The 12,932-nt window shown below is 40.5% G+C and overlaps 1 protein-coding gene across 2 annotated transcripts in view; it reads right to left on the reverse strand.

Moving 5' to 3' along the window:
• Positions 1-32: 32 nt before the first annotated feature.
• znf513a (zinc finger protein 513a) overlaps positions 33-12,932 on the reverse strand; it is a 16,836-nt gene continuing 3,936 nt past the window's right edge. Inside the window, exons 1-3 of one of the 2 annotated variants that reach the window (XM_077219755.1) lie at positions 2,951-3,116; positions 1,911-2,606; positions 33-1,827 (exon numbers count right to left, since the gene is read on the reverse strand). In XM_077219755.1, coding sequence (XP_077075870.1) covers positions 1,049-1,827; positions 1,911-2,541 — 1,410 coding nt within the window. In that variant the 5' untranslated portion in view covers positions 2,542-2,606; positions 2,951-3,116 and the 3' untranslated portion in view covers positions 33-1,048. Of the gene's footprint in view, positions 1,828-1,910; positions 2,607-2,950; positions 3,117-12,932 lie in introns of those variants that run through there. The other variant, XM_077219754.1, reaches the window with a different exon arrangement.

The following is a 12,932-nucleotide window of genomic DNA, read 5'->3' on the forward strand; positions in this document are numbered from 1 at the left end:
ACTGAAAAGTGAATTAAGACTAAGAAGTTAAGCAAGTTTCAACACAAATGTTTTATTTGAGGATATTTAAGGCATTAATAAAACCACTGCATAATAACATGAAAAAACTCAAGCACCACACACCTACAAGATTTCAATGTCGGTCATTTCTTGGCAACCTTAAGGTTTAACTGCATAATAGGGTTTACGTTTACGTCGTCCTTCGGTATAGCTAACAATGCCATTGGTGGCAAATGCATGCCAAACATTCCTCAGAGATAAAAAATAAAATCACATACAAAAATAAAAGCTCTATGTTCAGCATGACACTAAAATCCACTACGCAACATTTTGCTTCAAGTAAACTCAGACAAATGGTATTTATCACAGTCAATAAAATACACACAACAATAAAAGGCAAAACAATCCCCCAGAATTATTGAGAGCAAAAACAAGATGATTAAAGATCACTATGCTATAAAGAACATTATGCTCATCTGTGAAGGCATTTTCACCAGTATGGTTGAGAAAAATGATCAATTACATAAAACCTCGAAACAGTCAACCAAGGTTAACTTAAGTGCATGCAACGTTGTGCCAGGCTTAAAGAACAACTTCCTATGGCAGTGGTGCAGTAGTGTGTTTGGCACTAATAAATGAACCACAATCAGGCTCAAAACGCTCTTGGAGAGCTTTGGGTAACAAACATTTTGCCTCGTTCAAAGGCATTAATCAGGAATGTCCAAATCTGCTCCCGGGGGGCCACCTTTCTGCAGAGTTTAGTGTCAACCGGCTCCAAACCTGTCAGGAAGTTTTCAATAATCCTAAAGACCTTGATTAGCTGGTTCAGGTGTGTTTATATAGAGTTTGCAGGAAGATTGGCCTTCCAGGAGCAGGATTGGACAACCCCTACATTAGGACATTCAGGTAACTGTCTTTGTATTTGACTTCATGTAGCAGCTTGTGATCAATTCCAAAAATAATTCTGGGCACAAAAGAAAAGGAGAACTAACAACGCCTATGGCATTACAGTAAAATCTCTCATGGACGACTGTCTTGCAATTTTAGTCTACACCTCTTCCTCGTCCTCCACCTCTTCCTCATTTTCAGGCATCTGCGCTTTAACCCAGCCATCTGTAGTCAGGCTGTGCTTCTTCTGATGTCGTTTGTAATTGTCCCAGTGGCCAGTGGTGTACCCACACTCTTGGCACTTATGGGGCTTCTCGCCCGTGTGGCGCAACATGTGCCGCTTCAGGTTCATACTCTGATTGCAGCTGTAGTTGCAGATTGCACACTGAAAGGGTTTGGCGCCTGAATGCACCCGTTGGTGCCTCTTGAGATTTGCGAGGTTGCCGCAGGCATAGTCACACAGGTGGCACTTGTAGGGTTTCTCGCCGGTGTGCACTCGATGGTGCCGCTTGAGGTTGTCAAAGTGGGCGGAGGCGTAGTCACACTGCGGGCACTTGTATGGCTTCTCTCCGCTGTGGGTCTTCATGTGGCGGGCCAGGTGGTTTGGGTAGTGGGTGAGGAAGGGGCAGGCAGCACAGGTATAGACCTTGTCCCCTCGCTCAGCGGGGCATCCAGTTGTGTCCTTAGTCAGCATCTCCAGGGTGCACTTGGCGCAGATCTGGGCCGAGGACCCGTCCTCATCATCCAAGGCCATGCCGCACAGACGACAAGTGAAGGGGAAGAACGTGGGGGGTAGGGCGGCAGGTTCAGAAGGAGCCTGTCCTGACTGCAACACCCCTGTCGACGACGGCTGTGCAAGCCTGAGGCCATCAAAGGTCTGCAAGTAGTTCCCATCCCTTCCCACGTGGGGACGTGTGACAGACTGCACAGCACCTGCAACTGAAGGATGTTGAATTACAACTCATTGTAAAACTCTGTTCAATGTTCTTTCAAGGGGACACACACAGCAGGACCTTACTTACCTTCAGTGGGGGCAGGAGCCGCTTCCTTTTCCTTCTGACCCACAGTAGTGTGATTTAAACAGTTGCCACTGACTGGCTCAGTGACACTCTGACCTGGGCTTACAGCTAAATGCATGCGCTGGTGCCTCTTCAGGTTCCCTAAGGAACTGCATGCAAATGTGCAGTGGTTGCATTTGTAGGGCTTTTCACCGGTGTGTATGCGCAAGTGCCTTTGCAAGTTCACTAGTTGTGCCGATGCATAGGAGCACAGCGGACACCCGTATGGTTTTTCGCCATTGTGTGTCTTCATGTGCCTCTTAACGTGGTTAGTGTAGCGTGAAGTGAAACCACAGAGCGTGCATGAGTGGAGCTTTAGGGAGCCATCCTCGCCACCAGCGCCCTCATTCCCTCCCCCTCTAGGCTCCGCTTGTAAGCCTAAGCCCGAACAGAGCTTCCTGTCCACAACGCCATCCGCATTCCCTTTGCAGCAGCGCATGCAGTAGGGCCCCACCAAGTCCATGCCGGGTCCCAGGGGGTCTTCCAGGAGCTGACCACAGCCCCTGCAAGAGAGGTAAGAGGGAAAGGCAGACTCAGAAACCCTCTCTTCACGCTCGCTCTCGGTTGCGCGGAGGTCGTCAGCGTCACTCTCCATACTGAGGCGGCCGAAGGGGGAGCTCTCCTCGTCTCCCAGGGGGAAGCCAGGCAGACTGATGTCAGCTGTACAGGACCACAGCAGGACACTGCATTACATTATGTGTTCTGCAATCTGAGACAGTGTGCAAGCATTCAAATACAACAGAAATTTCAAAAGAAAAAGACACTATTTCAGTCTCTGTAGCAAGTAAAGTTGACAGTAACACTTAGTATTAGTATCTTAGTATTACGAGTTACTGACTAAGGATAAAAACACAGAAAATGGTTTAGGAAAAGCTCTCATGCCAAATGAGAATCTATAATGATATTGATAAAATATAAAAAGTACAAAAATTACAAGGAGAGCTCAAAATATCAACAGCTGAAGCTGATATTTTGAAGAGTATTTTTTTCACATGTATACTTACCCACTAAGCCAGTGGACAAATGTTACGTAAATTCTGTTAGAAACAAATAAAAAGTGGTATTCCAACAAAACCCAGGGCTACAGTGTTTCTGCTCAGTCTTTCTGTGAAACGACGTTTTCCTTCTGCAAGCGTTGTCCTCATGCACATGCAATGTGTAGAAATGTGTGAGTCTGAAGTCTGAACGGGCCTTTATATCACCCGTTTCAGAAACCCCAGGTGGATGATTACCCAGCCTAATGATAATGATGATGACTATAATGGTCCTGCTGATGATGATGATGAGGGGGAGATGATGATGATGATGATGATGATGATGATGACAACTATGATAAAGACCCTGAGAGGAGATGATGATGATGATGATGATGATGATGATGATGATGATGATGGACTAAATGCCTTATTATAATGTGTCCTTGATGGTGATGACTGTCTTGATGACCCTTATATAATAGTGTATTTTTTCCTGATTTGCCATTTTGAAATGGTATGTTCTGTCAGAATGCCAAAACCAGTAAAATTTTCCAGGGACGTAGACTCTCGTCTCTCATGTGTACATGAAAGATCACACTGCTTGCTGACAGACAAAATGCAGCATGTTTGCATAATAGCGTTAACATTACAGGTCAGTCTTTGCAGTTAATATCCATATTGAGAACATATGGCTCTTCATGAATGCCAGGAATACATCATCTAAATCATATGTTTTTAAATCCTCAAGATTTGTCAGTAGCCATCATATAATAGTCATAGCCAAGTAATAGGTAAGTGTACCCATTAAGCCCACCAAAATCTAATTCTAGGTATTTTTCATAGATATTGACATGGTTTATAAGAAAAATAATTTGTTAAAATGCAAGATTTATCTCTCATTTGAAAATGTATTAATTAGTTGATGTACATTTTAGAATATAAAATTAAGATATTTTAGGAATAAAGTCAGAAATCTGGCATGGGCTTAATTGGTACTTTGGCACCATTTAAGCCCGCATGTGTTACAAATAAGCCCACATCATCATTGATTCACAAAATATAAAAATGTATTGATTTTAAAGAAGTAAAACATCAATATATGTATTCAGTGACAGGGAAGTATTAAAAAATTCCTTTTGCTAATGTTTGATTAGAGCCCTGGGTGGGATGGGTGGGTGTTAGTGGCCGGGGGTCTGGAGCCTTAAGTCGGCTTGACTGGAGTTGTAGCTGGAGTCAAGCTGGAAGTTTGACCGGGTGTATCTCGGGAGCCAAGCCGAGTTGATGCTCCATACTCTGGGCTTAGGGGGGGCCTCCTAGTGGGCCCCCCACCCCGGGAGTCTGGAGCCTTAAGTCGGCTTGGATTCCGAGTTATGCCTGGTCAAAGGTGGAAGTTTGACTGGGTGTATCTTGGGAAGGAAGTCGAGTTGGGGCTCCATACTCTGGGGTCTCGGGGGGTATCCTAGTGGGGCCCCCACACCGGGAGTCTTGAGCCTTAGGTCGGCTTGACTCTAGAGTTATGCCCGGTCAAAGATGGAAGTTTGACCGGGTGTATCTCGGGAAGGAAGCAGCGTTTGGGCTCCAGACTCTGGGGTTAGGGGGTCCTCTATAGTTGGCCCCCCGTGCCTGGAGTATGGAGCCTGAAGTCGGCTTGGTTCCAGAGTAAGGGTGTCATGATTTCGATTTTAAATCGAAATCGATCGAAATTAATTCACAAACTCAAAAATCGAAATAAAAAATGGAATCGTCGATACTGCCATGCCCCCATGTCGTGCCCGTGATGGAAATTTTGGATTGTTTTACTGACTCTATTGTTCTATCTCGTTCATCAAAATTAACTAATCTTTTTTCTAGTCATTTCAGGGGCTTTAAATGTTATACTTTTAACAGGCAAATTCCCCGAACACATCCAACGCAATCTTGATCATATTCTGAATTAAGAAATCATTATAATGCAGTCAAAAGTAATTTACAGGGAACATGAATACTTGACCTTTCGAGTCTTTTGTTCATTTGTCGCGTGACAGAGGCAATGAACGGATCGTTCATGAACGACTCATCACGGCGCGGGAAGAAAACACACGTGTTGAAAGGCTGTGAGTCCTCTAACTTGGATTCTATGCCCGAGCCCGAACTTGGCCGATATTTTCCGTCACTATCCTCGGGCCGGGCTCTTGATCTATAGACGTGCACTCCCACGCAATAGAGTGCGGCGCGGGACTAGATTTGATGGGCGAGTGCGAGCGCGGGCGGTAATGCACTCACTCTGTGTGTGCGGGAGAATAAAAAGATTTGCGGGACTCCCGCAAACTAGAAATATCTATGAATAAAACATATAAAAACTAATACATTTTTTTCATCTGTTTCAGAAAAGCAACAAGAACAACTAAAACAAAATAGAAACGATTTACAGGCCAGAGTTTCTATTTATAACATGTTTGCAGCGTTGAGCGATTTAGCCAATCACAGACATATGTGTTGATTTCTTGAACGCAATGACCAATCAGAAGCATTTAAGATAGACTCTCCTCACCGCTCAAAACGGACTTTTTGTTCAGTGCTGAATTCTGTAAGCTGGCAAATCCTCTAATTATAACAAACAAAGTGTAGGCTATATATTATGAAAGATTCATTGTGCAGTCAGCTTCACTGATAATAACAGAGATGTGTGAGATTGCGATGAACTGATGTCAGCTTTTGAGGAGCAACAGCAACCTGTGCTTAAAAAAAAAATCGAGAATCGAATCGAACCGTGACCTTAGAATCGAAAATGTAATCGAATCGAGGATTTGGAGAATTCGTGACACCCCTATTCCAGAGTTATGCCCGATCAAAGTTCCACAGGAAGTGACCATATCTCAGGAAGAAAGCCAAGTTAAGGCTCAATACTCCCGGCATAGGGGGCCCATTGGGTGACCCCTCCATTTCCGGAGTCCGGAGCCCCAACTCAGCTTGGGTCCCGAGTTTTGCCTGGTCAAAGCTGGACAGGAAGTGGCGGTATCTCAGAGCCGGACGGTTCCAGGGGCTCAGGACTGTGGGGAATGTAGGGTCCCTCTGGGCCCTCTCCATGCCCGGAATCTCAAGGCTTAACTCGGTTTATTTCCTGAATTATGCTCGGTTATACATAAAGGACTTTTGGACAAAACGGGCTCTATCTCATTTGAATGAATGTGTGTAATTTGTAGGCATCTAAATATAGTTGTAAATTAAGGTAGTAAGTAAGGTAAAGTTAAAAGGTTAGTAAGGTAAAAGCACACAAAGAAATGTTATCATTAAACACTTTCAGAAAATATATCAAAGTTTGCAATTAGAGGGATTCCTCATTGAAACGCATAAGGTGGGCTTAAATGGTTCCACATTGAGTAATGGTGAAAAAAGACAATGTTTTCCTTTAAAAATATAAGATATGTTTGCAAATACATGCATGGAGCTTAAATATATTGTGGACTAAGTCTCATAGTAATTTTCATTGTGCCCACATTGAGAAATGTTAAGGTTTTTCATTCAAGGTTAGCTTGTGTTGGCTACAGTTTGCATGCGTTTTGTGGCACTGAAGGCCATGTTGCAGGGTTAATTTTTCAACGAATTTGTGAAATTTGCTTGTTGGTAATAAACATTTAAACTGCTATCCATTGTATTTTATGTTGTTGGGTATCACAAAACGGAGGGTTAGTATACGAAAACGGAATATAATACGAAAAAGGAGGTACTATCTTACAGCGGTTTGCAACGATTCTCCTTTCCCCCACGATGCATTGCATTACGTCACTAAGGATGCAACGATTACAGATTTTGTAAGTATGATTATTGTCTGAGAAATAATCACGATTTAACGATTATCACGATTATAATGCATCAATTAATTTCGCAACACTACTAATGTATAATATCACACTCAACACTAGATTTTAATGTGTTATTTATTGCTGCCACAACACAGTACAAAATTATAAAATGACAAACAATAATCAATCTCTTTCTTTGGAATTAAAGAGAAGTGCTTTGTAAACATCCAGTATTTTCCTTTTAAAAACAACAAATTAAGTCAAAGGCTGCAGGGCTCTTCGATTGAAATAGATCACAAAATTATTAAGCGTTTAGTTTGTTCTAAATTTATTTTCAACCTGAGGTAGAAAACCTGAAAACATGATAACAATATATTGTTGGTATTTGACTTAAAAACATAAATAATAATATAAAGGGATAATAAATCCCAATGAAAATAAGAATAAACAAAGTCTTTGGATCTATTGAATTAAATGTAAGCTAAATATTAACCATGTATTTCTTTTAAAACAAATGAAAAAAAATAAAAACACTTTTCCTAAAGTAAAACAGTCTTCTTTTCAATGAATGATATATGCATTCTTTACTTGCATACATCATTCTTTCAAGCAGACATATTTATTTGTATGAATATAATTAATCCTTATTATTAACAAACACAGTGAATGATTTTCTCTTTTTCTTTTGTTGCTTGATCAATATAAGGACACAGACCGCATTAGGTTTATTATCCACTATCACTTTAAGACATCGGATCATGTCGAAAGACATGCGGATCCAATTGCACTGATACACATCCGATACACCAGAGCCGGTGTTCTGACGATTTGTGCTGCCTTGTCGAAAAATGCTACCGTAGCGCGAATCGATAGCAGAGTCTGTCAATCTGTGCTGCCTTCGCAAAAAAATGCTACCCAAGCGCGAATCGATCACAGAGAATGTTGATTCATTCTCTATTGTTTCCATAATTGTGTAAATCTCACAATATTATGACATCGTTATTTCATTTAAATCAGGGTAGGTGTATGGGGAGCATATTTTGATGTTTTAAATGAACTAGCAATTATCACTTTTGATATAACAAGTAAAAATGACATTATTATATGAAATACAATTATAATAAAATTCGAAGTTAAGAGTACAGTATACTGTACTTTTTTTATTTTTAAAACGGTGTGAAAAGTAAAAAATTATCATCAAATATTCATCTTTGGCCTGTCAAAGTTTCCTACAAGTCTCCACAGGAAGGATGCATAGATTTATGGGCGTGGTAAGCAGAAGAAAAATTAGTCTGCACATGCGCATAACCAGTAAGTAGCACATCTCGATGGGTAGCATGAATCGTCAGAACACCGGCCCTGCGATACACTCACAACTGTTTAAGACATAACCGACATAGTGTACATGAATACTCTCCAAAACGAACATTTAGACATAATGTTGTCTGTATTTGTCTATTTAGACACGAAAGAGAGCTCAATTCAGTACTCGCGCGCTGTATAGTTGTCTATTGTGCATGGCTGCACGCTTCGGGTCGAGTGTGTGCGCACAGAAAACCGTACCGAATAGAGCTCTTTTTTGCTTCTTCACTCTTATTCAGATCTATATGTCTGCTCTATTCATTCTCCCAGACGTTTACATTTTTTAACTTTTTATGGGACCGCTGGGTAGATCAGCAGATTACAGTACAAATGTGCACATCTACCACAAACGCAGGACATCAGTTCTGACTGGATCGCTTCCCAAATCGTCACTATCTAACATTTTCGTCTAGTTTTTACTCATTGACGAAAATGTCAATAGGTTTTCTTCATAGTTTTTGTCATTCAAAACTAGGTTTTATTAGTTTATTAGTTTCATTATTTATTTAGTTGCAACATTTCCGTTCCGTGCAGAACACTCGGTGTAGCATAGTCTTTACGATTAATTAACCATGACGTTTTAAAGCGCGGTTAATTGTGAAATCCGGTAATCGCTGCATCCCGTCACCTTGGGGAGAGAATTTACCAAAGCCCGCCTTGAGAGCATTGAGAGTGACTAGAGACACGAGTAGTAGACGAGAGTATTCAGATAGCGCAGATTATAGAAAAATGCATAGATAGATAGATAGACTAGATATATAGATAGACTAGATATATAGATAGACAGACAGATATATAGATATAGATAGATAGGCTAGTATATGCGGCAACTGCACATCCAATGGCGCGGGCGCCTCTGACGTGCGACCAACTCTACATTGTCAATCTACCTAATAGTACCTACTATATATTTATATCTATTTATCTATCTAGCTGCTAGCTATCTATACTAATGTTATGCTATCTGGCTGTCTGCCTATCTCTCTCTATACCGCCCACACAAGCACCTGCCAAACACAGCGACAGACACGCAATAACATTTTCACCGGAGGAAGAGATAAACGCTTAGAAACGCCCATATAGCTAGCATGATGCCAGAGCCCGTCTAACGGAGAGCCTTGGCACTTCCTATTAGCCCCATTGTATATCATCTTGGTTGCAGTTCCATTAGAATTCCACTGGAGGTGATCGCGGGCGAGTACAGAATGAATGGGAGTCTATGGGGCTAGACGGCTAAATGTGTCCCTTTCTCCTGCTTGTCGTTGAATCAACGTAGATTTTACTGTTGATTCCGCAAGTTCAATATAGATTATAATCCAAAAGTCGAATGAACGAGTACTTATGTCCTTTCAAATTCTTACAGGTTAGGTCGTTGTTGGCCGGAACACGCTAGCATTCTGCTATTATGTGACGTCATCAAATTTTTGAACGGATTTTTAGAACAGATAAGTGAACTTAAAAATTCAGTTTTCAGCTGAGTGTCAGCTGGCACTTTAATTGGCTTTGACGGCCATCCCATCAGTTCTTGGCAATTCCTCATTTGCCCTCTCACGTCTGGCAGGTTCGAAATTATACGTCTGCGGGCCATCATACATGCTGGCTCTTGCCACCTCTTCCTCATCCCAGTCAGTCGCCATAGTTCTAATACTAGGCTGAGGCTACCTTTCTTCCACTTCTCCCCAACGTCATCACCGAATTGCGTAAAAAAAACTGTTAATACCTGTAATGAGTTAATACGTAAAAAACTGGTCTTTAAAGTGTAAATTGCAGGTTAACCACCATAACCAATTAATGTGTAGGTTAAAGTGCTCAATAGGTAAATATTTAAAAATGTCTGTCTTAAAATGCGTTAAAATAACATTTATTGGGGTTTCTTTGAAGGTAGCATGTTTTTTACCATAACTGGTGATGAAGTCATAAAAGGGAGTAGCAACCCATACTCTGCTAGATTCCTTCTGTTTGTGGCTTGACTATGAACAATTTTGAATCAGTCAGGCGTGAGAGAGGGGAGGAAATTGCCAGAAACATGGCCCTCAAAGATTTTTCAATGCTTGGTGTGAGGAAAATGAGTGGAGGGTTGGCCAAGTGTCATAGTGAGTAGCTAGAGCTAGCCTAGGTTAACCTGGTGCTAACATGGATAACATTAGGGAACAAGCCAAAGTCTTTTCAAAATCTTGTCGTCATGTAACATAGCAAGGAGGGACAACGACTGAAGACATTATTTACTTACATGGTGTTAGTAGTCCTAATCAGAGCTGTAGAGATGCACACACTGCACAGGCACAATGGCGCTTTTGCTGGCATCTGTTGACAGAACGCGATATTGCGCGAGCTAACTCGCAACTAATTAGCGATGCTCATTGTCAGAAAGAAAAAAGAGAGCGATGCCCCTATCGCTGTGTTTGACAGGTGTTTGTGTGGGCTATGCCACCCAATGGAATCAGCAGTGGAGAGTATGTGCTGCCGGAGGTGAACGCGTTTTGGAGTTTAGTGGAAGCAGCTCGACCCGCGCCGCGACCGGTGTTCAGTCGATTTGTGCTGCCTTGTCTAAAAATGCTACCCAAGCGCAAATCGATCACAGAGAATGTCGATTCATTCTCTATTGTTTCCATAATGGTGTAAATCTCACAATATTATGACCTCGTTATTTCATTTAAAATTTGTATGGGGAGCATATTTTGATATTTTAAATGTACCAGCAATTATCACATTTGATATAACAAATAAAAATGACATTATTGTATATTATATGAAATACAATTATAATTAAAGCTGCAAGCAGCATTTATCGGTGTTCAAGCAGTTAAGGCAGTTAAGCTCAAAAGCATCAAAAGACATTAAGTTTCATGTAGCAAGCATTTAACCACTGACATCATAGATGGAATAGACCTTGTTTTATCATGATTTACCATGATATACCAAACTTTAGTGTGATTTTTCATGATTTACCATGTTCCAGTATGATTTACCATGAATCTAGCATGGTTTATCATAGTTTACCATGATATCCCAAGTTCTAGTATGATTCACCATGATTTACCCTGCTCTAGCATGGTTTACCACAATTGAACACATTCTAGTATGATTTAATATGATTCTAGCATGTTTTACCATGTTATAGGATGATTTACAATGTTATAGGATGATTTACCATCATATACCACATTCTAGAATGATTTACCAGGATTGTAGCATGATTTACCATGATTCATCACATTGCTGGCATGATTTGCCATGATACACCATGTAATAGTATTATTTACTATGATTTACCATGTTTCTATCGTGATTTACCATGATTTACCACATTGCTAGCATTAATATGAAGAGTCTATATTAATGAAGTGATAAACTGACAAAAAAAATGATTGTCTTATAATAGTTAACATGGAAAAACAGGTTTGCTTTAGTGCAGAATACTGGTGAAAATCAGGTCTGTCAAAATGAAACTGAGCCAATAAGTGGTCTTCTACTGCCCTCTGCTGGCCATTATACTTATTAATAAAGTGTTTTCACAGGTGATTTTGCACTCTTATTTAGACATATGCTTACACACACACATAAACACAGACACACACAGACAAATGTTGTTGTTTTTTTCAATGCTATTGGGATGTGTCATTATGAAAATATACTTTAATGGTCCATAAGCATTTCACATAATGTCTTTGTAAACTATTCAGATTATTCAGCATTTATTCAGAAATATAGGACTACACACACACACACACACACACACACACACACACACACACACACACACACACACACACACACACACACACACACACACACACACACACACACACACACACACACACACACACACACACACACACACATTCTGTTGTAGATACAGACATTTGAACTATGTGATGGAAAAACAAAATGTTTACTGAAAGTCAACTTCAGGATTCACATTTCTCAATGTGCTATAATAGTTAGTAGAAATACTTCAATAGATGAATTTTGCCTTATTTTGAGTGTAAATGTTAAAATAGTGATTTTATAAAGTCTAAATAAGAATTATAGAATTATATTAGTTAGTAGCATGACAAAATGATATTTTAAACAGCAGGGGGCAGTAGAATACCACTTATTGGTATTCTGGCACTTCGTGCTTGAACATCTAATAATAATGAGACCTTTTTGGCAGTTATAGCGCCACCTATGGTCCGATCTCCATGAAACTTTGCATGCTTCTTCGCCATGTTATGACACATATGCTCATCAATTTTTGTGAAGTTTTGACTTTTCGTTTAGGATTTTCTAAAATCCTAGATTTTCTAAATTCTGCCCCTTTTCTAAATTACCCTGTTACAGCCACCCAAATGCAAAATTTCAACTTTTTTTTCGATAATTATTGATCTAGAGAGTCCAGAGAATAGGCCTAGACTGGTTTGGTTCCGATCGGGTGAAAAACTAGGGACTAGTTCGCAAAAGGTTTTGGACAAAATTCGACATAGCGGAAATTTTTTCTTGGCTAAATCGAAATTGGAGATATACATTTTGTCCGTCTTGAGCCAAGGATCACAGCGGTGTAACATGCTTGAGGCTAGGACCAACGGTCGAGGAGTTATGAGCAGTTTAGTACTTTTGGTTGCTGTAGCGCCACCTATGGGCCAATCGGGGTCATAAGCTGATAGGTTCTCCCCAAAAGTGTGGCCTACCATCTGACCGAGTTTCAAGTCTCTGAGCCTTACGGTTTGGGCTGCATGATGCGTTTTAGGGGAATTTTTCTTTTCAAATAGCAATTACAATAGGTTTTCAGCACTTCGTGCTTGAACACCTAAAAAAAATCGAAGTTATGAGTACTGTATACTGTACTGTCTGTTTTTATTTTTTAAAACAGTGTGAAAAGTAAA

The sequence above is a fragment of the Siphateles boraxobius genome, unplaced genomic scaffold (genome assembly GCF_051911475.1).
Source record: "Siphateles boraxobius isolate OS27281-9 unplaced genomic scaffold, OSU_SipBor_1 8, whole genome shotgun sequence".
NCBI lineage: Eukaryota > Metazoa > Chordata > Actinopteri > Cypriniformes > Leuciscidae > Siphateles > Siphateles boraxobius.